The 25,900-nt window shown below is 53.5% G+C and overlaps 1 protein-coding gene across 1 annotated transcript in view; it reads right to left on the reverse strand.

Annotated features, from left to right (window-relative positions):
* Positions 1-24,323, reverse strand: part of SCUBE3 (signal peptide, CUB domain and EGF like domain containing 3) — a 32,516-nt gene extending 8,193 nt beyond the window's left edge. Inside the window, exons 1-9 of the mRNA XM_052649440.1 lie at positions 24,239-24,323; positions 11,025-11,147; positions 9,919-10,044; positions 8,171-8,305; positions 7,060-7,185; positions 6,769-6,885; positions 4,591-4,638; positions 1,904-2,020; positions 70-192 (exon numbers count right to left, since the gene is read on the reverse strand). Coding sequence (XP_052505400.1) covers positions 70-192; positions 1,904-2,020; positions 4,591-4,638; positions 6,769-6,885; positions 7,060-7,185; positions 8,171-8,305; positions 9,919-10,044; positions 11,025-11,147; positions 24,239-24,323 — 1,000 coding nt within the window. The remainder of the gene's footprint in view (positions 1-69; positions 193-1,903; positions 2,021-4,590; positions 4,639-6,768; positions 6,886-7,059; positions 7,186-8,170; positions 8,306-9,918; positions 10,045-11,024; positions 11,148-24,238) is intronic.
* Positions 24,324-25,900: the final 1,577 nt, after the last annotated feature.

The raw sequence follows: 25,900 nt of genomic DNA on the forward strand, positions 1-25,900 counted from the left end.
TGGCCTCTTTGAAGCTCTCCTACTCTAGAAACTCTCCAGAGGCTTTTCCCTTGGCCCAGGTCTGCTCACCCTGGCAGTTCCTCTCGTTGATGAGAAGCTTATAGCCCTTCTTGCAGCTGCATTCGAAGCTGCCCACTGTGTTGCGGCAAATGTGGTCACATCCCCCGTTGTTCAAGCGGCACTCATCTATGTCTGGGGAAGCGGGACAAAATAGAACCAAAGGTAATACTGAAGGCTAGGGACAAATGAAGAGACAAGACCCTCCCTCCCTCACAGAGACAGGGAACATCAAGGAGAGCCCTGGGTCTGCCTCTGCTGACTTTTTTTTCTCTCCCATCTCTGTTTCTTCGCTCTTCAGGATTCTGTTTCTTCCCTCTTCGGGATATCTGTGGCCATTAGTAACACCTTGTTTCTTGGGTCTGAGTCCTCTTAGAACGAGAGAGATGGGAACCAGTGTCAGACCCTCAGGGAGTGGCCTAGAAGTAGGTGGGCATCTGCCCTACAGGGCTAGTCTCTGCCCCTCATTCTGCCACTGATGGCCCCTCTCCAAAAAAGCTGGTGGACAGGATTTATCCCTTCACTCTCCCCGGCCTGTCGTAAGAGCCTTCGGGGGTGGGGGCAGCAAAGAGGTGGAGACCCAAAGGGGCAGCGCGTCAGAGAGGAGGAGCTGGAAGAGAGGCCAGGCGAGAGGACCTCCAGGAAAGCCAGTAAGGCTGGGGAGCTGCTGGGGGAGGGCGGGGGCCAGGCAGGGGGCTGGACTGGGGAGGTCTGGAGAGACTCAGGCCCGAGGCAGCTTTCAGCACTGGGAAGGGAAGGGAAGGAGGGGGTATGTGAGTGGCTTCCTTCCTGAGGTCAAGTTCCCCAAGCTGGTGGCAGACAGGACCCAGGCTACTCACCCTGACTTGGGGGAGGGGGCAGAGAGGGCAGTCCCTGTCAGCAGTCCTTCCTAGCAGCAAACTTCTCAACTCTGGCTGTCTGACCTGCTGCCCCAGCCACATACACCCCCACCCTAGCCCGGCCCCAGCCTCCTCCCTGGTCTGTTTGCCAGCTGCTGGGCCGAGAGGCACAAAGAGCACGCCCGGCCTTACTCCAGTCCCTCCACCTTGCGACCGAGGGACACAGACCCGATGAATCGTATTTTCAGTAGGGCCACCCTCCCGTTTTCCTCCCTTGTTGCGCCTTTCCTTTAAACTGGGCTCATCAAAAGGAGGGGGAAATAGAATGGACAGTGTGGGAAATTCTATCATAATAGTAGCTAACACATTGTTACCATTTGCCAGGCACTGTTCTAAGACTTTACATGTAGTTTATGTGTAACTCGTTTAATCCTTGTAGCATCTCTGTGAGGCACTGAACCTTTACTGTGGTGAAACTGAGGCACAGAGACACTAAAGAACTAGCCCAGGACCACAGAGCTAATAAGAGACCGAGCTGGAATCTGGACCCAGGGAGCCAGACTCTAACATCAGTGCTCCCACCTGCTCCCCTAATCTCCCTCTGATGGGGACAGCCTTTCCACGGGGAAGGTCTGGGGACTGTGGGCTAAGAAGGAACACACCTGTGACCTTGTGCATACATAATCAGGGCGCAAACACCCTTCCAGACTCAGGAACAAACGGGAACGGCATGTTCATTAACCAAGAGGGTTAGAGACCCGCAGGGAGACTAGGAACGAGAGGAAGCAAAACAAAGCGGGCCAGGGGCACTAAGGAACTGGCTGGACTTTTGTGCCCCTTGGACTGAGATGGGGAAGGTGGACAGGAGACAAGCCTGCGTCACAGCCTCAGTTCTTTAGAGTCAGGATAACTTGCGGGGGTTGAGGAGGTCCCACAATGAGGTACCCTGTCTCCGGTCACAGTCTCTGCTCCTTATCTTTATGCTCCTGTCCTCTGAAAACCCTTACCTTTGCAGGTCTTCCTGTCTGGCTGCAGCATGAAGCCCACGGGGCAGCTGCAGTGGACGCCTGTCGCTGCATCGTGGCACTTGCTGTCGCAGCCCCCGTTGTTGACAGCACAGGTCTCTGTTTAGGAGGGAGGTGGGGGATGGTCACCTGGCTATCAGCGTGGAGGAATCCCAGAGGAGAGGGCAGAGAAGGGGCGCAGAGGCCCAAGAGGAGGCCCTGGATGCCTCCCTGTGCTGCGGAAGGAGCATCAAGTGGAGGCTCCCAGCCCCCTTCCTCCCATCACTCCCAGCCCCCAGCCCCTCACAAGTGCAGCCAAGCAGTCCACTTCCCTGCCCCCTACTTGATTGAAACAAGGTGGACAGCGGTGAGGCAGGTACAAGCCAGAGCTGTCAGGCAGGAATGTGCTGAGGGTGGAGGAGGCGGAGAGGGGAGGGTGCAGGGAGGGAAAGCTAAGTAAGGGTGGCTCTCACTGCCAGGGAGCAAACAAGAAGGGGCAACAGGAGTTTCCTCCTCTTTCCCCCGACTGTCTCGTTGGCGGGTGGGGTCACGGTGGGACAGTCTTGAGGAGAGTGAACCTGGTGATTCCTAAGACAGCTGAGAGATGACCATCAATTCATCTTCCCCTTCCTCTCTGCTCAGCTATCTTAAGAAAGATCCCAGAGGAGACAGCTCCTACTCCATCATTCCCCAGCGCCTTCCTGGCTACCTCCAACTCCTCCCCAGTCCTCTTAGTTCCAGATAGAGATAAGCTGACTGTTCTGTTGTTATTTTACTTTCCTAATGGGGAGATACTGTCTAAGCAAGGGGAAGGGGCAAAAGGAGACGAATCCAGAGGGGAAGGAAGGACATAAGAAAGTAAGTGAGAGAGTTAAAGAACCTCAGAGCCTTTCTTCTGTTGCTCCCCTCTTGACTGAAGCTTTCCCTTTGCTGAGAGGTTGGAGTTGGGGGGAATATAGTTGGGCCATACTCCCTATTTTCTGAATTTAGAGCAGGAGAAAAATAGGTTTAAACTGCAGCTCAGGAGAGTGAGATGAGCCCAGGGGGGGAAAAAAAAACATCAGCTCAAAAAGTGCAAGGTCCTGACAGGGACTCTGAGGGAGGTGTGGGCCATCCTTGGTGGGGGGGGGTGGGGCTTAGAATTCTCCCATTAGAGAGATAAAAGGCTTCTGCTGTGGAAGAGAGAAGAGAGGATCTCAGAATCAAGAGAACTGAGAGAAACGTACTGGAGAGCGCTATCATTTTGAATCTCTGACTCCTGAAACTCAGGCCCAGCCCACGTCACTGAGGAGAAGAGCAAAGCAAGGGCTCAGAAAAAGCCCACCTCTATCTATGGGTCCCCGGCCATGCCCTGGTCCCAGTGGGATCTCCTGTGTGCCACCCCCACCTCAGTCTCCTTAGGTCTCCAAGACCGTGGGAGGAAGCTAGGTGGGAACCCTGGCTTCAGGTTCCAAGCCCAGCCAGCCCCACGAGTGTTCCGAGCATGAGAAGCCCTCTAAGCCCCGGAGCAGAGAGAGGGGAACAGAGGGCCTGCACCAAGTCTAGTCAATTCCGGGCGGTCCCCAGCGGGGAGCAGCAGGGCCAGCATGGGGTCATCCCAGGCTGGACCAGGAGCTGGGCGAACCTGCCCGCCACCCCAGGGCAGAGCTCTCCCGAGTGGCCTCTCTGGCTGCCTCAAACCTTTGCTCCTCAGGGCGTGCATTAAAATCATGGTTTAATCTGTGCTTGTTCTGTGTCAGGCACTTAGTAGGCGCTCTAGTGCGCTATCTCCATCACCGCAGGAACACTAAGAGAGGACTCTCGTTCTCCCTCTTTTACTGGAAAAGGCAATGGCACCCCACTCCAGTACTCTTGCCTGGAAAACCCCATGGATGGAGGAGCCTGGTGGGCTGCAGTCCATGGGGTCGCTAAGAGTCAGACATGACAGCGACTTCACTTTCACTTTTCATTTTCATGCACTGGAGAAGGAAATGGCAACCCACTCCAGTGTTTTTGCCCAGAGAATCCCAGGGACGGCGGAGCCTGGTGGGCTGCCATCTATGGGGTCGCACAGAGTTGGACAAGACTGAAGTGGCTTAGCAGTGACTTAGCAGCAAGCTGAGGACCAGAGAGGAAAGGAGCTTGCTTAAGGAGGCACACTTAGAAGGTGGCAGAACCAGGACTCAAGCTCAGGTCTCTCTGAACTCAGATGTCGTGCACTGAACTGTTATGGTTGGAGAGAAGGACAAGAGGTGCTGGGACTGTGAGCTAACATGGGTAAGAACCCAAGAAAGAGACCCTAAGGAGGGGATGGCGCCTAACCCTATCCCACCCTGATCTCGGGTGGCACTGTGGGCATGCTGGCTACGTGGAGCTGGCGCAGTCTTCAGCTGTGTAGAAGGAGGGTGGGGGCAGATAGTTGGGAGGTGGGGAGGTGTTAGAAGCTGGGTGAGGAAGAAGCTGGGACAAAGGAATGTGAGAGGAAGGAGAGAAGGAGAGTGACCGCATCACAGAGAGAAAACCAACACGAAGGCTTCTGGGCCAGCTCCTGGGGACCCAGGTTTCCTGTCACTCGACGGGCCCAGCGCTCAGGCTGCTGGGGAGCCCAGTCAGGCTGGGCCCAGGGGGCATGCGGTTAGTGGGAGCCCCAGCGGGTTAGCCCTTCCCCTAGCAAGCCAGTGAGAGCAAGCGGAGAGAGCAGACATATTTACCATTAGAAACGGCCTGAGGGGGTACGTGCTGCTCTAGCCGCCTTTCCCCTGTTTGACATTGTAAAAAAGCTGTTTAGATGCTGGGCAGAGCTACTGTGGCCCTCTGCGCCCCAACCCCCTCCCACCCTCCTCCTCCGCCCTGCAGGCCCAAACCACTGGCCCCAAATGATGAGCTCTGAGACTCCTGCACTTCATTCCCCAGCCTCGCCCTGCCTGGTACCCTCAAAGAAGCCAGGCTCCCACCAAGCAACTGGTGGGAAATGGAGTCTCGGGGAGGGGCAGTCATGGTCCCAGTACTACACAGCATGCCAGAGGCCAAGCTGGGGTGCAACCTCAAGTCTTACAAGCTGCCAAATCCCAAATCCCAGAGGGCGCCCACCCTTACTGCTAAACTACTGCCCTCTCAGTCTCCCCACTAAATCTGAACATCCCGATGGCCTCAGATGATGGCATTTCCTCCTACCAGGGCTGGGGAGAAAAATGAGATACAGGTCAAGGTAAAATAAGTTCTTCTGGAGAAGAGGGAGAGGGACTTGAAAAAGACATAGAACCTTAGGACAGCCTCATTTGCTCTCTTCTGCCTCACTTGGCCATGGCCCAGAGGGTGGATGGGTCTTGCATTATAGCAGAGCTCAAGCTTAACCGGAGTATGTTCAAAGCAGCCATGCCCGGGACTGTCTAAACAGAACATCAGAGAGGGACCGGCCTCCCATCCACAGCCCCGTCATGACACATGCAGCTTTCCTTTGGGGGCTGCATGCAGTTTCTTCTGGGAGTCTCTAAGGGTGTGTAAGTGCGTCCAGGGCATCGCAGGAGGTTTGGAAAGCAGAGGAATTAGACTTAGGAGGGAAAAAATGAACGGAGCTGGAACAAACCAGCCTCGAGAAGGCAACATGAGGACCCGAATATGTTCCAAGGTTTAAGAGAGTTAGTTCAGAGGGAAACATGTAGCAAGAGAGAATTTAAGGAACTTTAGAACTGTGTGTGCAAGTTTCTGGAGCAGGTACCTGAGGGAGGCCTTGAAGAGCCCCACCTGCTCAGTCCATGTGTCTGGGGGAAAGGCAGTGCTCTCTGCAGAGACAGAGGGGTTTCTGGAGTGAGTTGGGAGACAGCCTGGTTCTGAAACAGAATGTCTTGTCTCTGATAAACACACCAAATGACTGTGTTCACACCTTCCCATCCCTAGCATGTTGCAGCCCATGAGATGAATGGCCATTCATAAACACCTATGCCCACAGGACAAGCTTGCCTCTGCCCGGCCCAAGACACAGCCTTTCCCCTGCCCAGACTCTACTTTCATTTCCACTTTGCCAAGGGAACACCTTGTCCCATCATCCTTCTTAGCATTCTGTAACTGACCTTCACACACACACACACACACACACACACACACACACACACACACACACACCCTGAAGATTTAGGGAATTAGGAATCAAAGAACTGAACTCATCTATGGACCTAAAGATATGTGAGGTAAGGCCTAGGGATTCAGGAAAAGGGGCCCAGGTATTAAGAAGACCAAGTAAGGGTGAGAGGGTGGGATTCTAGAGTTGGGGAAGAAATGGGAGGACCCCAGGCAGAGCTCCACTGGAATATGGAGGAGAGAGGAGAACATGGGGGCCTAGGGGGAAGGACTGGAAAGGAGATTTGAAGGAGGAGAGCAAGGAGGGACAGAAGAAAGAGGAAGATACTGGAGCCAGGCAACCCCACTTGTCCCAGGAAAGGGCACTCTGTCCCACCCTTGAGTGTGGACAGTGGGCTGTGACAGCTCGCATCTCACCACACTACTCAACTAGGGCCTCTGGTCAGGCTTAATTTACCAACTGCCCCATCTTTTCTCCTCCTTCTTGACCACAGCCTGGGGTCAAGCAAGCACCTCAGCTGATAGTTCCCAACCTGTCAACACTTCATCCTGCATTAAGAGGACGGCGAGGCTCCTGGGGTGGGGGTGGGGGGCGGAGCGGTGCAGAACCAAGGGGTGGGGAGAGGAGGAAGGTTGGGTGAGCCCTTCACTCTCACTAGACCTGCCACCGTCTGGCGGCTTCAGCCCACTCCCCAGTGCTCCTGTGCTCAGCACCTGAGCCCCACGTCGGTGCTCCCCCTCCCCTGGTTCCCCGGGGCCCTCACCCCTGCCCCCATCGCAAGTGGACTGAGTTCTCCACTGGCCTCACCCACCGATGCACGTCTTCCCGTCGGTGTGGAGCACAAACTTGACGTGGCAGCCGCACCGGGGACCCTGCTCCGTGTCATCGCACGTGTGCTGGCAGCCACCGTTGCCATAGTTGCACGTCACTGTGCAGAGAGGGCAGGAGGCCTGTCAGCTTGCCTCCCCCGGGCACTCCGGCTCTCTGTAACGCAGAATCTGGCCCTCGAAGCTAGCTGCCTCTCCCGCACACCCATCTCTCCCCACTCCTGCTGCTGAGGCCCCACGCCCCTCCTCCCCCACTGCCATCCCAGTCATCTCACATTTACAGTCCCGTTGGTTCTTGGTGAGCTCGAAGCCAGGGCGGCATTCACAGGCAATACCCCCTTTGGGTGTCTCCCGGCAGATGTGAGCACAGCCATGGTTCTTGTTCATGCAGTTCATTCCTTCTAAAAGGGAAGAGGAGGGCGGGGTGAATGTGCTGTGCTCCTGGGCACCTAGAGGAAGAGAGACTAGAAGGGAAGCCATGGGCGTCGGGAACTGGGACTGTTTCACGGAGGCTGCAGTACAGAGACTGACTCTCCCCATCACAGGCCCCCTGTCCTGGCCACCGAGCCGGTGCTAATGAGCAGAGCTCGTAGCTATTCTGAATGATACACCCAGGCCCCCTAAACTCTACATGATCACCCCCTCCATCAAGCAACTAAAAACAGTGTCTAATAGTTGCCCAGCACTGTGCTTATACTGGGTGAATGTAGGAGGGACCCAGAAAAATATGATCTCTTTTCTCAAAGAGTTTACAGTCAAACTGGGAAAAGATAAATAACATCTACCATGTGAGTGAGGAGTAATTGGCATGGGTCATTATTATACATTTTATTCAACAAATATTTATTAAGCTTCTACTACAAGCAGGGCAGTATATTAGGTTTTGGGGATACAGAGATGAATTAGGCTTAGTCTTTGCCCTTGGGGGTGGGCAGGGAGGTGAGGGTGGAGTCACAGAAACAGACAACACGTGCACAGTCCAACCCGAGGAATGAGGCACAGGTGAGGCCAGGTGACCTCGGTTTAGGGTTCGGCCGTCTATTGGGCTTGGCAAAAAAGTTCATTCGGGTCTTTCTGTAGCATCTTATGGAAAAGCCCAAGTGAACTTTCTGGTCAGTGCTCTACAGTGAGGAGCAAACCCACCTTAGATCTGGACACAGAGGATGTCCCAGGGTAGCCTCTATCCCACCGTGACCCCCAGCCCCAGATGAATTCTCCCAGACTTCACTCTACCAGAGTATCTGTCCACGGAACCCTCAGGATATGACTGGGTTCAGGGACAAAAGGAGCAGCAGAGGGTAGACCTGAGGGGACTGAGCGAGGGCTCCTGAGCAGGGGAGAGAGAAGCGCGGGCGTTCGGGGCCGGCCCCCCGGCCAGAGGCTGACCTTCCGGCCGCTGGATGCAGGTGTGCTGGTTGTCGCTGAGGAAGAAGCCCTCCCGGCAGTGGCACTCGTAGCTGCCCATCATGTTGACACAGCTTTGCTGACAGCCGCCGTTGCCCTCGGCACACTCGTCCACATCTGCGCAGGACAGGCGGGTGGTGAGGCTGCGGGCACAGCCGGGCCTTCCCTGAAACCCACCACCCAGCCGGAAGCCAGGCAGTTCTCACATCCCACCGCCAGGCTCAGGGAAGCGAGTGGGGAGGGGACATGCGAGAATGGCTCACTCAGGGGAGGATGTGCCTCTCTTTCCCTCACCTGTTGAAACTGGGTCTGAAGGCAGAGGAGATCAGGAAAGGAGGCAGAGCGAGAGGAGCAGAGATGAAGACAAGGATGGAGGTTGGTCAGGGGCAAGACCTGTGAGCAGCTGGTTGTGACGAGCAGCCAGGGACTCAGGGCTCTGTGTGCGGGGAGAGCTCTGGCAACGGTGCTGAGGTTGGAGGGGCCAGGTGGGGAAAGGTAGTGAGCCTCAACTCACTGCGGGGCAGGGACCATTTCTGTGGAAGGACCATGGCCCTGTCCTTCCTCCCTTTCTCCCATGCCTGGGCTTGCTGCCACATTCCCTAGCCTTTCTCCTATTTTGGTTTAACAAAACAAAGTCTGGTAGCTTGGCGGAGAGGGATGGGGAAAGAGCTGCCAGGCCACACCCTAATTACCAACCCCAAATCACCATCCCCAGGCTCATCCTGGGGCTCCCGCTTCAGTGCCCTGACTCCATCTCATGCGCCTTACTACCCTCCCAAGTTCACAGTCCTTCTCCGTTTTCCTTGGTGCAAGAAGCATCGGAGAGGGACCCAAATGGGCCAGTCTAGCTCCAAAGGCATCCGACTCCTTAGGGCCTTCTCTTCCGCTCCTCTCTGCTGAGCCCTGAGACCCTGTGCTTCACTCTGGCCAAGGGCAGAGGGGCCCAGGCCTCGCAGGCTCCTGACTGAGGAGTGCACCTGGAGGAAAAGCCAAGGAGTCCTTGGCTTTGCCTTGTTCCCGTCCCATCTCCTACGCCCCTGACTTCTCCCCATCCCTGTCCTCCTCCTCTTAGCCTGTCCTACATTCCGTCCTTCTGTTTGCTCCCTTCTAGTCCAACCTGGTGATTTTGTGACTCTAGCCAAGTTCTTTCCTACAATTTGCAGTGGAGAAACTGAGGCCCAGGGCATGGATAACTTATATAGGGTTCCCCTAAAAGCTAAAGGTTAATAAGACTTGGAACCCTAACCCTAAGTTTAGGGAAGCACCATCATCAATGACATTCCCCCTGTTTTCTGAGCACTTACCAATGTCCTAAGGATGGTACAGGGCTCTTTACACACATTGTGTCATCACACTGCAGCCCTTTGGGTGGTTATTACCTTCCCTGTTGCCCAAGTCTGCATGGCGAGTAAGCAGCAGGGCCAGGATCTGTCTGGAGCCAAACCACCTTCCCACCATGCTCCACCCGCTGTGACCAAGCCCACTATTGTCATAGCCTGGCCCTTCCCCTGAGAACACTTTATAGCAGCATCTCTTTAATGTTTTTCATTCAGAAGGATTTTTTCATCCTCAGCATCTTGTCTCAAAGGGGAGGCTGACCTTGTTTTCTATTTTGTGGGAATGCAGCTTTTCGTTTACTTTTCCTCTCCATGCCTGAGAATGGGAAATGCTGAAAACATCTCCTTCTCCACAAGACATCCCCTGCCCACATCCCTTCAACCCTCGCTCACCCAGACAGTTGTGTCCGTCATGTGCCAGGTGGAATCCATCATAGCAGGTGCATCGGTAATTGCCAGGGATGTTGACACAGTCGTGCACACAACCTGCATTATCCTCCCGTTCGCACTCATCCACATCTGTGGGCAAATAGTTGAGGCAGCTGGACCCACCTGCATGCCCCTGACCGTCTGTCCCTGGGCTCAGCTTTATGGTGGTTTTTTAAAAAATATAAAACCTCTGTGTATGTGTGTGTGCTTGTGTGTATCTCTGTTTCCATAGTTACTCTCATAGCCTGCAAACCATTTTGCATTTAGCTATTTGCATTCTAAACTTCAGTCATAAACATTTTCACACTTCCATCAGATCTTTCCAATTATCACTGTATATGGTTGCAAAATATTCCATTATGTTGCTACATCATAATTTATTAACCCCTTTTTTCTGTTGTTAGATTCCTTCCATTTATTTTTCTCTCATAAATGCATCAAAAACATCTTCTCTCATATATTGTTTCTTTGAATTTCCTTTAAATAAGTTCCTAAACATGAAATTCCTGAGTTGGAGGGTATAAATGACTTCAAGATTCCTGCTAGGTATGACAAAATCACTTTTCAATTTATAATGTCACCGGGAATTAATGAGTATACCTTGTCTATTGAAGTCTTAACCAACACAGAAGGTCATAAATTTAAAATAACATCTCAAGACTGCTTTAATTTGCATTGCTTTAATTATGAGGAGATGTGTTTGTTTATAGTATGAATTTGCCCTAGGGTAAATTGTCTGTTCTCAAACTTTTGGGGCATGGTGTAAGGGTCTAAAGACAGAGGTTCCAATAGCAGGGAACCTGAGGCCTTAGTCCCGTGATCCTGATCCCCTCACCCAGTCAGGTTGTATGGCTGTGAACTGTTCCCACCCGGGCCTGAGTGTGTATATATGGTGTCTTTGTGCAAATTAGAAAACAATACCCTCTCTGGGAAGGAGCTGCTTTCCTCTAGCCCTGTCCCCACGCCAGCAGGGAGTGCAGGGCTTCGTGCACAGCGTGGCCAGCTGAAGACGGGGGCACGGTTTCCCCCTCTGGCAGCTCTCCCTTCTCCAGGTGCCCTCCCAGCCTCACCTTTGCAGTGTTTACCATCCCCCGTGTAGCCAGACTTGCAGATGCACTTGTACGATCGTGGGGTGTTCTGGCAGATGGCATCGATGTGGCAGTTGTCAGTCCCTTCCACACACTCGTCCACATCTGGCAGGGGCAGAAGGGACGTGTGAGACCCTCTCTTGGTGCCTCCCAAGGGGTATCTTGAAGGTGGTTCCTCGGGGCAAAATCCTGTCTCCTCTACAACAGACAGCAACCCCTCCAGAAGCAGGTGGCCTCCCACACCTCTCTGATTTCAGAGTGGGCTGACCCTGTAATTTCAGGAATTCAGAAAGAACCCCCACTCCCCTCAAAAATACTTAATCCACAATGACAGCTGAAATTCCATCATTTGAAACACTACTCTTTGATTTAAAAACAAAAAACCCCTGGACTGGGTAGGTAGCACACTTAACTTGATTAGAAACTTTCAACCTAGGGTGAATTAGTTTACCTTTCTGAGGAGCAGGCTTAGAGGGAGGGGAAGAGAAAGGCACGAGGACAGTGGCCTCTGGGCAAGTGGCAGTGTCCAGTGACTGCTGGTAATTAAAGGAGGAAGAAAGGGAGACGGGGCATCTGAGGAATCTTCCTCTGCCTCACAGTTCTGTTTGAGACCAGGCCTGCTCCCACTTGCCCACCATGGCGCCAAGAATCTTTAAAGGAAAGAAGCTCCATCCCGGAAGATTTGCCGAGGCCCCTGTGCTGTCAACAGTGGAGGGACTAGGAGCTGGCAGGGGCTGGCACCAGCAACCCAAAGCCTGATAAGTGCAGTCTTTGCAGCTCCCCAGCTGACTCATCCAGGCCCATCCATCCCGCCACCCTGAGTGCTTTCATCTAACCCCAGGTGCACCTCGCTCTACTCATAAGAGCTGCGCTGAAGAAGGGGCCACCCAAGACCTGGCAGAAAAAGACGATGTTCAGAAAGGACACAGGAAAGAGAATAATTTGTCACCTTTGGGCAAAAGACTGCAGCTTCTGGGGCAATGTTATGATGCCCATAAAGCTGAACTGAAATAGGGGGAAGTGTTTGTTTCAGCTGAAATGCTTTATAACTGGGGCTGTGGCGGTTCAGAGATGACTCAGCCCAGCCAAGAGGAGAAACACACGAGTAACATGAAGCAGGGTATGTTTGGGTGCCGTGAGGGCATTAGAATAAAAAAAGGGGGTCCTCAACCGTGGCTGCATATCAGAGTCAGCTCCCCTAGGAGATGCCCAAGTGCCACCCCCAGAATGCTGGTCAGCTGATCTGGGCTGAAACGTGGGCATCAGTAGGCTTCTAAAGCTACCAAGGTGAGGCTAACATGCAGCCAGGCTTGAGAATCTCCACTACAGAGAAGATCAAAAGAGGAAGAGACCACTTCCAGCTGTGAACTGGGAAAACCCAGGATAGCATAGCAACCTCCAAGAAAAAGAAAACGTTTTTTCATTTACTTGCAGAAAATGATCATAACTTCCAAGTGTGATCTGTGGGCCACAGAATTGCTTAGCTTCTGTCCAAATGCAGATTCTCAGGCTCGATTGCTGACCTACTGAATCTAAATCCTTAAGGTGCTTGATATATTTTTCACTGGATAAATGAATGGACCAGTAATTGCTCCAATGTATAGACACCCATGAGTCCTAGCTTGAAACAGTTTATCTGTTATCTATCTTTTATTTCAAGTACTTCAGGGGCAGGGACTGAGGCTTCCTAGGACTAAGAAGAGAACTGAAATTTGGAAGAGTGCTCTCAAACACCTGCCTCAAGTCTTCTGGGCTTCTGTTCAGCTCTGCATTCTATCCTCCAACTCTCTTGGACCCCCTCTGCAAAGCCCACCATGCCCAGTGATTTAATTGCTGTAATTCACATTTGTTTTTTCTTCACCTCCCTCAGGCTCTGCAGTGATGGTGTCTGCCTGCTGGTCCACCCTAGGAAGTTACCCCAAAGTGAATGGATGGAGAGGAGGGGGGCACAGGATTTTAGTTCATGGGAGAGGGCAAGAGGGACCTTAGACAGTAAGAGGCTGTATGGAGAATCAGTCTGTCCAACTGATGAAGACAAAGTGGTACTAAGAAACACCCTATCATAGAAAGAGCCTAAACTCTGGAGTTAGTTCAGTCTCAAATTCAAATTCAGCTCTGTCACTCAATAGGGTTTTCCTATTCTCTTATTTCTTCATCTTTAATGTAGGGCTGCCTTCTCATGAGAGGCTGTGAACAGTTGATGAGATAATTTGTATAAAGTACCTAATAAAGTATTTAGTAAATATTAGGTTCCTAATACATGGAAGCTTGAGATGATAAATATAAAATCATTGGTTCAGACAATAGGTGCTCTAAGACTATACTGTCTTAGATAGTAGCCACTAGGTACATGCTGCTGCTGATGCTGAGTCGCTTCAGTCGTGTCCGACTCTGTGCGACCCCATAGACGGCAGCCCACCAGGCTCCCCCATCCCTGGGCTTCTCCAGGCAAGAACACTGGAGTGGGTTGCCATTTCCTTCTCCAGTGCATGAAAGTGAAAGGTGAAAGTGAAGTCGCTCAGTTGTGCCCGACTCTTAGCGACCCCATGGACTGCAGCCTACCAGGCTCCTCTGTCCATGGGATTTTCCAGGCAAGAGTACTGGAGTGGGGTGCCATTGCCTTCTCCGACTAGGTACATGGGGGTATTTTAAATTTAAATTAATGTAAAGTTTGGCCCCAGGCCAAATGTTCAATAGCTATATGTGGCTAAAGGCTACCCTAGTGGACAGCACAGGTATGGAACGTTTCCAACAGCATGGGAGGTTCTATTGGAACCTTATTCAGCTCTAGGAATTCTGAATGAGAAATACCCTGGGCCTAGTGAGTTCGAGTGAACTCTGGGAGTTGGTGATGGATGGGGAGGCCTGGTGTGTTGCAATTCATGGGGTCGCAAAGAGTCAGACACGACTGAGCGACTGAATTGAACTGAACTGAAGTAGGCCAAAAAACTCTTTGGAGTGGGACTCAAGTTTGAGTTTTGGAAGCTGGGTAAGTGTTAGAAGGGGAAAGGAAATTTCAAGCGTAGTTAGATGCATGAAGAAAGACAAGGCACTCTGCGGTCCAAATCCTTATTCTCTGTCCCCACGTTTAGTTGCACGTGCCCCCATGGTGGGGAAAATATCTTTTAACAACTAATTCCAATCTTGAAATGGAATCCAAAGTTTGAGATGTTCTCGTCAGGTCCCCTCTCTACTATGGTAACTTGTGAGTCTCAGAGGCAGGTGCAGAGCACAGGGCAATCCCAGTGACTAATAACCATCCTGTTATCCTGCTTTGAGCCCTCTTCCCCAGCAGCCAGCAGGGCACCTTGGATACTCATCGGGAAGCTCCTCCTCTGGGGCCATCTTAAGAGGTACCCGCCTGTCTCTGAATCGTCTGGGGCTTTTCAACAGTCCACATCAGCTCCTGGTTCTCTCCTCTGCTGCCGATCCAGTGCTTGCAGGTACTAGAGTGGGTCCTGATGCTGGCTGCAGGAAACCCCGGGCCTCCTGAAAGAGCCTTTAGACCCTTTGGGCAGTTGGGCTTTTCATGCCGTTTCAACCACCCCCACCCATTCTTGGCTCATGAAACTTGCCCTCTCCAACACCAAACGCTTCAATTCCTTTCCACACATTTACACTTCTCATTTTTTGCATTTGAGATGCAGTCCTTTCTTTTTTCTTGTAGACGCACTGTTCCCAACTTTCCAAACCTAGCTCAAAAATTGTCTTCCCAAAAGCTCTTCCTAGTAAGCCCTATTCCAGATGAGTCCCAGGTCTGAGGAGACTGGGTTTGCCTCAGCTCACTCATCTTGTGCGGCATGTTCAGCTCTCCTCACTTGACTGGTTACTGACTGAGGAAGGGACCCTTCAACTATCTGGATGGAATCTTTTGCAGCAGAACAGTCCTAAAACAGAGTTCTGAAGTAGGGCCCCAAATCATATCCAGTGTCTCCATTTGCCAGCCCATTCTTTCAAGGCTCCCTCCCCTGACATCTGCCCACACACAACCTGTCCTGCGGGGATCCCTTCAGCACCCATGGGCACAGTCTCATCTTAGTTCATTCTCTCAGGGTGCAGGTGTTTATGAGCTGGCCTGACAAACCAGGGGATGCTGTCGGGTGGGGATTGGTTTAGACCAGTGGCTGCACCCTGGGGTTCCCCTTTTGAAAATGTGGTTACTCTCTCAGACCAGCTGCATCAGGATCTCCAGGATGAGGCTAGACCGCTGTCTGTCTTCCTTTCCCAGCTCAGATAATGTGATAGACTATCTGCCCAAGCCGGCAAGAGACCAGGGGCAACAGCACGACAGAGTATTTGAGAAAGGGGGTTCTGGAGTGAGACTGTGTCTGCTCAGATGCCAACTGCATGCATGTCTGTGTGGTCCTGGGCCAGCCTCTGAACTTACCTGCTCCTTCCTCTGTAGATGGGAATAATGATACAGCATCTGGTTATGGGGCCACCAGGAACATCAAATGAGTTAGTCCTGGCAAGTACGTAGTACTGCAGTGCAGGCATACAGTAAGTGCTCAGTAAAGGCTTGTTATTTTTATTCCTTCTCTCCAACCTTCCGCATAGTATCCTTTCTGAACCCCTGCCCTCTCCCCCAGTCCCCTTATCAAAGCCCCACTGGAGGCCTGGTGTGGGGAGATGCCGCCCCAGGGGAACATGTGATGGAGCAGGGGCTCTGGAGAGACATATCCCTGGGGGCATCTGCGTCACTGCCTGCTCTGCCTGTGCTGGTTCGGGAGTGGGGCGAAGCGGGTGGGAGGCCGGTTGGGAAGCACAAAGCTGCCCTCCACAGTCCTTTGTGAAGGCAATTCTTTTGTGCCCTTACCCCAACTTCAAGCACTGGGCTGGCTCACAAGCTGAATTAGGGGAGAGTGGCAGCTGCAAAGACACCATAGACAAGCCAAGACTTCCCTGTCTCACCCTTCCAGCATGAACGCACAGGTCTGTAACGGCAGCAGCTTTTCCTAGCACCATCTGACGTCTCTTCTGGATTTGCTTCAGCACCTAGCAGAGCACTCCATAAATTCTGATACATGTAGGGAGGAGGGATGGGATGAGGCAGGGAATACGAGGGTTAGAGCAGACTAGAAAAGGTGAAGTATTATGACACGGGCAGCCCTAAGATTCCCTTCTGACGATGGGGAAGTGTACCCTAAAAGGCAGGCAGGAGGACCCTCAAGGAAATGCTTGGTCTGCTTCAAAATTTTGCCCAGGTCCAGCTCTGGAATAACCACCACTGAAATAAGCAGGAATGCAGGCTGCAGATAAGCAGATGCCTGTAGGTAGAGTCTACTCCACCTCTGGGTTACTACCGTGGTTACCTTACTATACTCAGAGGGGCTGGGGGTAGTTGTGGACAAATTCACTGGGCCCAGTGAGAAGGTCCAGAGCAGCTTGCTTGATGCCCTCACGTGCTCACATGGCTGTGGCATTCTCCCTGCCCAGCCAGGGTACCCCCAAATGTGTGCCAGGTCTGCATCGCCCCTCTATTTTCCTCTCTGGAGATGCCTTCGAACCTCACCCATCACTGAGGACCCAGTGCAGGTGCCCCTGCTGGGAAGCCGCCTTTTGACTGTGGTAGCCTTCTCTAATGTATCCTTTCTCTTAACTCTGGAGATTTTACTACCAGGTTCTTGCATCCTCTGACCAACTGCTGTCTTGTACAGTACCTCCTATATGCAGCTGCTGCTCCTGCTAAGTCACTTCAGTCGTGTCCGACTCTGCAACCCCATAGACGGCAGCCCACCAGGCTCCCCCGTCCCTGGGATTCTCCAGGCAAGGATACTAGAGTGGGTTGCCATTGCCTTCTCCATCTTATATGCTACCATATACCATTATTGAACTTTCGGTTTCTGTGTATTATCTTCCAAAGGAAGCTGTGAGCTCCCGGAGGCCATGGCTTCTGAATCTCTGAAACCTGTACTGCAGCTAGAACAGAGCTGAGCATATTCATGCAACAATTCAACAAACAGCATTCGTAACACGCCAAGCACTGGTGCTAGGATTCAGCAGTGAACAAGACAAACTAATGTATTGAAAGCACTTAGTAAATATTTGCTAAACAGATGTGTAGCTGGATGGATAGATGGATCGGTTGTGGGTGAGTGGGTGAGGTCTATATTTTGGCATCTTTTCTATGTTTCTATAGAGAAAAAATTCATTTCTTTTCTCCTCTGTAACCCTACAACTGTTCTGGGTAGAAGACAATCCCAAGGAATTTAGTCCTAAGTTAAGGGTAGTGAGACAGGAAACAGAGAAGGGAAGATACCCACTTAAAGGCATCTATTTGGTTGTGCTGAGGTAAGAAGAGATGGGGACTGACAAGTTTAAGACAGGATTTCTAGGGAATCCTACAGGCTTCACAGGACCTCAGGGTTTTCAGATGTTACCTGGGGCTTCTCAAATATCTCTTGAGTGCACCCTTGTTAGACAGATGTCCCCTAGCCTCCGTGCTAACACCCGATGATGGTACCAGGGCCCACGGTTCCACTGCTGCTCCTCGTCAGTTCTCTTACCCGCTCCTCCATGTTGCCTCCCACGTCCAAGTAACACTCAAAGTAGAGTGAGCCCAGCTGTCGCCCGCGATACCCTGACCTGCGACGTGTGCGCATCTGCTCCACCTCTAGGTCAGCTACAGGAACTGGGCGAGCCTGGCTCCCCAGCTCTGGCTTATCAGGCCGTCTTCCCAATTTGGAACTGGGATATGACCGCAGCCGGAGCCTGGGCCTGTCCTCGGCCTGGACAAAGCCCAGGCAGGGGTGAGGAGGCCTGGAAAGAGCCCAGAAACCACACAGATGACCCCACTGGCAGAGAGGACAGAGCACTTTCTTCTTTTTAAAAAGTACACTTCCCTCTTATCCAAGCTTAGCCTGCTCAACTGAAGAGCCAGGAAAAGCAGTTGGTGCTTGGCAGCTGGAGAGGCCCAGGGCTGAGCCTCACAGTGTCCTGTCTGATCCCCAGCCCAGCTCCTTGCTTACTTGAATATGCCCCCAGATGGACAAGAATGTTCTCCCTTTCAGTGTGGACCGAACCCGCCACCCTGAGTCCGAGGTCTTTAGAGAATGGTTAGAGGAGAGGGAGTGGGAGTGGAGAGGAAAGGACAGGACACTGGACAGGGAGTCAGGCAGCAGGCAGAGTCCCTGCTTCATGAGGGCCAGTCTTATCTCTTCACATTGATGTGGAAAATAACAAGATAAACGATGAAGTCAGATGATGTTTAATTCCAGTAAAGGCCTTTCACTTAGGTCATTTCACGTGATCCTCAAACAGTCCTGTCTGTCACTGACTAGATGAGAAACAAGCCCAGAGATGATATCTTGGGGAAGAGAAAATAGCCAGTGTCAGAAAACCCAGGTTTTCTGGCCCCTAGTCTGGTGTTCTCGCACTGCACACTGCCTTTTATAAACACATGAGGGAGAGACGCACGCCTTAGCTGTCACTGTGGCCTCCCCCGCCACCCACTCCCAACTCAGCACTTGGTTCAGCATGAAGCAAGCGTCCACTCCAGAACCACGGAATGGCCTGGAGCTGTTACTAGGATGCCCCTGGGGGGAGTCGGCAGTAGGTGTGCAGGTCCTCCCCGGCTTTGGGCACGGGAGCAGCCGGGAGGAGGGCAGGGCTGAGTGTGGGCAGGGAGGGCACGGGCTGCACCGTGGTGGGCGCAGACGACATTGCCATGAGGAGGGGTGGGAGACACGGCCGTGGGCAGGTGTCTCCTGCCCTTGGAGTCACTAGACTGGGCCAAGCAGCTGGTTAGAAACAAAAACAAACACCAGGGATACAGGTTCCTGCTGTTAACAGCTTCAGACCGCCGGAGGAAAACTCCAAACAAATATAATTAGAAACTTGTAAAAACGTCCTCTCTGTAAACCTGCTCCCCAGGGTCTATGCTTTAAGCACCCCGCTTCTTCCCGCTCCCCTCCCAAGCCCACATATCCTGACACCCCACCTTCTTCCAGGGACCCCTCAGATCTGTTTCCTTGTTTTGGATCTCCCCTCCAGCCCAGCGGGTCCCGCCCAGGTCTGTCCCCAGATGCAGACAGCCCCTGGCCCGGGGCTCTGAAACCCCAACCCCACAGCTCTCCAGGGCCCTGGTTCCAGCCACAAGGAAAGCACAGGGAAGCATGAGGGCCACAGTACCCTATTTCAGGGGTGTCCGTCCACCTGCACAGCCAAAGCGCAAACCCAGTGGCAGCTACAAAGCAGTGCCGTGGCCTGACGAGGGGAGATATCTAGGCTGGAGAAGCACAGCGAGGGCTAGTCTTGGAACTGAGAGTACAGGGTAGGGGACCAAGGACTGGGGCCGTGGAGCCTTGCCTAGCTGGTCTTCAGTTCCCAGAAGAGAAACATTTCAGCTCTACTTCCCAACGCTATTGGAGACACACACATTTACACACATAGAAGCGCACACTTGTGCGGCAGGGACTGTTTCCAAGGGGAAATACCCCACTTAAGGACACAGTGAGAACTAGCAGGCCCATGGGGCCCCAGGAAACGGGTGGAGGACTTGGACTTGGCAGGGAACCGTGAAGCGGGAATCGGGAGAAAATGGCATGAGATTCAGCCTGGGGAGGCCCAGCTGCAGGACAGGGGCTTGCTACAGTGTCTTCTACCGTCAGCAGGAAGGATTTTTCCCCCCCCCAGCAGGAAGTATTTTGAAGAGATGCATAATCTCAGAAATGAAAAGGACCCTACTGATACTCTCATCCATTTTATATGTGAGGAGGAGAATTTCAGTTATCTCCTCAAAGGGTCCAATTCCCGGGCTCTGCATTGACCTAAACCCACTGGTACCTGTTATAGTCCCCACCCCATGCCTTGTGGGGTTGGCAGTACGTGGGCATGAAATGAACAGAATGGGCAGTCTGGTGACAGAGGGGGCAAAGGGGGCAAGGAGAGGGTCCATATTCCCTCCCAGCACAGGTACCCAGCTCCCCCACCCCTCAAACAGCTCTGGGTTGGCAGCTGTATCACTTCCCCCCACAAGGATCGGCAGTCCCTCTGTTTCCAGACTCCTGTCTAATAGCTGAGCCCGAAGAAGCTGTCCCCAGGTCTGGGCCTCTTGCGGGCACTGCCAGCCTCAGAGCAGCTCCACAGTTTCCAGCCCTGACAGGGACTCTTTCTTATTAGCGGTCATGTGCTAGGGGTATGGGCCGTCAATGGAGGCCCACACCCCGACACGAAGGGACCCGAGCCGGGGGCAGGGCCTGGGGTGAGTTCAGGCAGCAGCTCTTCACCTCCATCTTCACAGGAGGGTCTGAAGCCATCTGCTCCCTTCCCCCACACCCAGTTCAAGGCACAGGACCAAGCCATTCCACTTCTTCACTTCTCCAATGAAAACAAAACGCACATTGCCTGCTTCCTTTTTCCTCTCACCGGAGCAGTGGTGTGCGCGCGTGCACACACACACACACACACACACACACACACACACCCTGAGTCATGCACATGCACGCTCACACACACACTCACACCCTGAGTCATGCACACGCACGCTCACACACCCTAGTGAGTGCTCACCACACATTCTCAAACTCACACCCAGGGCTGGCTCCTTTTACAACAGGCCCCAGCCATTCACATCTCAAACTGGTTCTCATGCGCTCAGATTCCTGAAGGTTTCAGGAAACAATCTCACTGAGGGGTTGCTGATAACTTTCTTCCTCTGCCTGTAGTGATTCTGGCTTCTGTGTCTTCTTGTCCCCTCTCTCTCCCTCCACCCAGCAGAGACTTGGGAGATGAGAGGTAGGAAGGGGAAAAGTTCTCCCTTGGCTGTGGGCTTTCCCCATCCCCCTAGGGGACATGTCACTGAGAGAAGAGAGGTCAAAGGGATTCCTGAGGAATTTCTAAGCAGTCCACCCCCCTTCTCCACCCTCTGGAAAAATGAGGGGTGGGGGTCAGGCTTAAACGGACGATCAGGCTCCAAAGGTTGGGGCTGACTCCCTGTTTCTCCCCCGCGTGGCCTGGCTGGGGCCCGGGCAGCAGCCAGCGGCCCACGGGGCCACCCTCACCCGCTGACACGGTTATAGTTTTCATTTTGTATTTTGGAGGGAGGGGCTAGGAGGAACAGTCCCCTCAGTGTGAGAGCCAGCCACAGGAGCCCAGGGAAGCAGGGAGGAGAGGAAACAGCCACATTAAAGAGGAAGAGAGGGGTGGGGGGAAGAAAGAGAGAGACACACTTACACCCAGACAGAGACCTGGAGAGACGCACCAAGACAGAGAGACACTGTTTGCTGCCAGATGAACGCTCCCAGTCCCAGGGACGGTGCTACTTGCAAACTCTAAATATACGACTTTATCAAAATTCTGTCTCTAATGAGGAGAGAAAACAACCAGGTAAACTAAATGTCCAGGCTGGCGCGCCCTGCCGCCCTGGGGACAAGTCTTCCCCAGGAGACCTTTTCATTCAGCTGTAACCTGAGCCCCATGCAAGGATTAGGTCTTTTTTAACCACTGCTGCACACCACCCCCCTTAAAAAAAAAAAGCAAAGCAAATTAATGCTTTTAAGTTAACAATTATCCTGGTTATCCAGTCTGTCTACTTTAAAATACACAGACAGGCACTTGAAAAACACTCAAAACCATGTACCCTCATGCTCACTCAATTCCTAGTCACAGAAGCTTACCCACCCACTCATCCATACCAGCTCTCAAAGACACCAAAACATCTGTATACATGCCTAACAACAAAGTCACAGCAGACACATACACCCAACTATGTCACCTGTGGGTAATGGTGGTAGACCTCACACGCACGCACGCAAGCACGCTCACACGTTCACCTGTATACTCAGGGCTCCCTTCTGTGTCTCTCCCCTCCTCTCCAGTCCACACCACTTTGGCTCTCCCCCTGGTGAATCTCTCAAGAATAGGGACAGAGGCCCAGCTATCCCCAGTGCTATAATAACTCTTGACAAGATACTTGCCAAGGTTATTTGTATTTTAAAGACCCACTAGAGCTTCGTTTGAAAGCATGTGGCATTCAAGGCACACCTTCTGGCACTGGTGAGATCTTGGAGGTAGGTTTGAGAGCCAGGGATGGCCACAGCTCTGCCTATGGGTAAGGCTGCCCTGCCCGCTCAGTAACTGTCCTTCCTGCAACACTGGCGTGCAAAGATGTTCCACTAACCCAGCAAACCTGTCGTTAGGCAACTCTAGCAGACCAGGTTGACAAATGTCCTGAATAGTAGGGTTAAAGGTGACTGGCTTAGAATCTATGCCTGGCTAGACTCTGGGGTCAGAAGGAAGGACGATGCCAAGCTAACTGCAGTGCAGACAGAGCAAGTGTGGCTGACGTGAGCTCAGCACTGGGCAACACTAGAGTCTGTAAGTCCCTTGAGGGCAGGGGTCTCCACTCTGGCTGCGTTTCCCACAGTAGCAGCAGCAGCAGGATAAAATGAAAGCGGGAGCCCTAAAGTACCTCGGAGAGATTCTGAGTCCCTCTGTCCCTGAAGGATAGTTGATCTCCCAGGCTTGAAAGCCTTGGCTTGAGGGCACCTGTCCCTTCTCAGACTCTCCATCTGCCCCAAGAACCCCCTTGAGGATACTGCTTGCTCCCCGTTTTGGCTCCAGTCTCATGAGGCCACTACAGACACTGGCTCCAACTTGAAAGAGGCCCTTATCTTGTCTCTAGATTACTGCATGAAATCTGTTCCTTCCTTCAGACTAAACTCCCTAGCTAATTCCATGTTATGAGTAAGTCAGCATGCACTACAAAAGCCAGCTTTGTTTATGAAAACACAAGCAAATCCACAGTGGAAGGAGGGCTGTTCCCAGGCTGGGGGTGGCAGTGGTAGTGGGCTGTCTGGAACCAGGACTAGGGAAGAGAGGTAGTTTGGGCTTGGAGGGGGTAGGGATGGGGTCTGGTATTTGACAGCAGAGGGTCTCTCGTGTTTTGTTTCTGTTGAAGAACAGGTTGGAGGAGGGAGAGGGTAGTTGAAGAGGCAGTGCTAGAGAGAAGAGGGAGCACTGATACAGCACCTTCCTTTTAACCGAGCAGGAGTCCATCCAGGACCCAGAGCAGCCTAAGAGCCAAGTGCTCAGGCTCCAGGACGCAGCAACCTGACTGCCAGAGACTCAGGCTTGCCCGACTCCCAAGTTCAACTTTCCCTTCTGGCCCAGCCACCTCCACACCCCAGCCCGGCTTCAAGGAGCCCCTAGGACAATAGGCAGAATCATATCCTCCTGCGTGAAGCTTTGCTAGGAGGAATTTTCTTTTTGTCCATGTAAATCTCTTCCTGGGTGAGGACTCGATGGGGGAAGGGTGCAGCAGGAGGTCAAGGGGGGAGGGGAGGCTGTCCCCAAGAGAACTGGAGCCCACCAGCCTGGTTTCTCCCAGCACAGCCTTGGGACTGACCAGGCAAGGAGCCTGGGGTCAGAGATGGGGGCGGGAGGGCCTCTCTCTCTCTCTCTCCCTAATTCCTAGAGGGATCTGTCAGAGCTCCCCAGCCTGGAATTTTACTTTGTTATTTTAATGCAATTCTGACCTGGATTTAAATGGAATTGGAAACCCAAGGCCTTAATAAATAAATATTATGATAAGAAATGAAAGCCATGCAAGACGAAAAAGATTTCCCCCAAAGAGGCAGAAATGCGACATTCTTGCCGGGAGCCAGAATCACAGAAATTTTCTTCACTTCTTCAGCCCTCTTGCATCCAGAGGGAAACAAGTTGATTTTTTTGTTTTGTTTTGTTTTCCATAAAAGATCCTATTTTTCCTTAACATTTTTTTTTCTGATAAGACAACTATGAAATTTCTAACTTTGAGGAGAATTGGGGGCAAGGGGAAGAAATGTATGACATGGCTGAAAAAGTTTTCATTCCTTCAGTCTCTCCAGGCCAAAACTTAAGTTTCTGGCAATGTTTGGGAGAAGAGAAGATTCTCTCTCATACTTTTGGAGGGCAGGAAGTCTTTGGAAGATGCTGGGGTGGCCGTGAAGTCGGGCAGCATTCGGAGGCGCGTGGTCACTTCTGCCCAGGGCTCCCCAAACTTCTCACTCATCCGTGCTGCCCCTGTCTCCTGCAGCCTTTCGCCCGGGGCGTAGTGCCCAGAGGTCAGGGCCCCCGCCGAGGAGGCTGGGTGCACAGTGCCCGGTCCTGACGGGAGCACGCTTCCCAGCACCTGCCTTGCACCTCGGAAATCGCGCCCCCGCCCTCGGACCCTGAAACCCCGGCGGCCCCGCGGCCGCGCGCCCCTCCTTCCTTACCTTGCACGGCTTTGCTGTGCTGGGCGGCGCGGGCGTGGACCAGCAGGACAAGCAGGCAGAGCCCGGGCACGCGCCCCGAGCCCATGGCTGGAGCTACGGGCGGCCGGGCGGCCGGGGCCGGTCTCGCAGCCCAGGGAGGGCGGAAGCGGGCCGGGCCCCCGCGAGCCGAAGGGGAGAGGGGCGAGGGCGCCCGGCCGGGGCCGGGCCGGGGTCTGTGGGCGCGGGGCGCGCACAGCGGCGCCCTCGGCGGGAGGCTCCCAGTGCTACCGGCTTCTCCCGGCGCGACGCCCGGGAGAGCGAGGCGGAGGAGGGCGCGACGGGGCTGGGGGCGCCCGGCGCCGCTGACGGAGGGGAGCCCCCGCCCTCTCCAAGGCCGGCTCCGCTAGCGGCGGCGGCGGGGCCGCTTCGTACAATCCCACCCAATTCCCAGCTCCGCCGGGAGAGAGCTGCGGCGGAGAGCGCGCAGAGCCCCGGCGAGGGACCTGGGAAAGGGGAGGAGAAACGCAGCGCCAGAAACACGCCCTTTCTGCCTCTCTTTCTTCCTCTCTCGCTCTTTCTCCGTCTCTCGGGCTCCGTCTCTTTTTCTTCGCCTCTCTCCTCCTCCTCCTCCTCTTTCTCCTCCTCTCCTCGCTCCTTTTCGTTTTCTTCCTCCTCCCCCCTCCTCCTCCTCCTCCACCTCCTTTTCCGTGCCCTTTTTTCTTTCAAATGGGGCCTCGGCGCGGCGGCCGCTCCCCCTGCGCGCCCGGGCGCGGCGGCCCCCTCCCCAGGCTGCCGGGCCGCTGCCTGCAGGAATTTACAATCCGGCGCTGGGGGAGCGGGCCCGGTCTCCATGGAGACGGCTTCCCCGGGAGCAGGGAGGTCAGGCGCAGACCGCGCACAATCAATGGATCAATGCAAGCCCCGCTCGGCTCCAGACCAAACAGCACCGGGCTCCGGCTAGTCCTGTCTACCGGCGGAAAGCGCGGGGGAGCCAGGGTGCGCCCCCGCGTTCGCACGCGACGAGGGCTATGCGACGCAGGTTTGCACGCACACCTACAGAGCAGACAAAGAGAGAAAAGGGTGTCGGGGAGGCCGGGGCACACCGAATCGCACCAGCACTCCGGAACGCCCGCAGACACAGCCCGACACGCGGGGCACAGCCACATAGGACCTCGGAAAGCTGAGAGCGGCTCCGACAGCTGCCGGTTGTTAATGCCCTCCTAACTCGCCTCCGCCACACCCCCCACGCCCTCGGGACTCAGTTCCCATTCCTAGTGCCTAGTCCACTTTAATCGAGGACCAAAAAGAAATTAGCCTTTCCCCAGCTGAAAGTGCTAGCTCTGGGGCAGACTGCCCTGCAGTTACTGTCTCGGAGGTAGCCCGCTCAGCCTTCTCCCCGTAGAGACCTGGACTCATGTGTAAAAAACACTCGCGCTCAGCACAGGGCAAAAGCTAACCCGCAGAAACCTGACTATGTGTATAAACACAGAGACCCCCAAAATAGGCGCAACTCTCTCCTCCAAACCTGCCCTCTCACCTTCAAGATGTGGTCCTCACAAGAACATTCTTAAGCCTTCATCCTTCCAACTTGCAGGGGCAGAAAAGGGAAGATAAACGATATCTTAAGAAATAGGGGCAAAGTGTGTCAACATCGCAGTGTCCCTGAAGCATGGACAACACCAC

Source organism: Budorcas taxicolor, chromosome 11, assembly GCF_023091745.1.
Source record: "Budorcas taxicolor isolate Tak-1 chromosome 11, Takin1.1, whole genome shotgun sequence".
NCBI classification, from domain to species: domain Eukaryota; kingdom Metazoa; phylum Chordata; class Mammalia; order Artiodactyla; family Bovidae; genus Budorcas; species Budorcas taxicolor.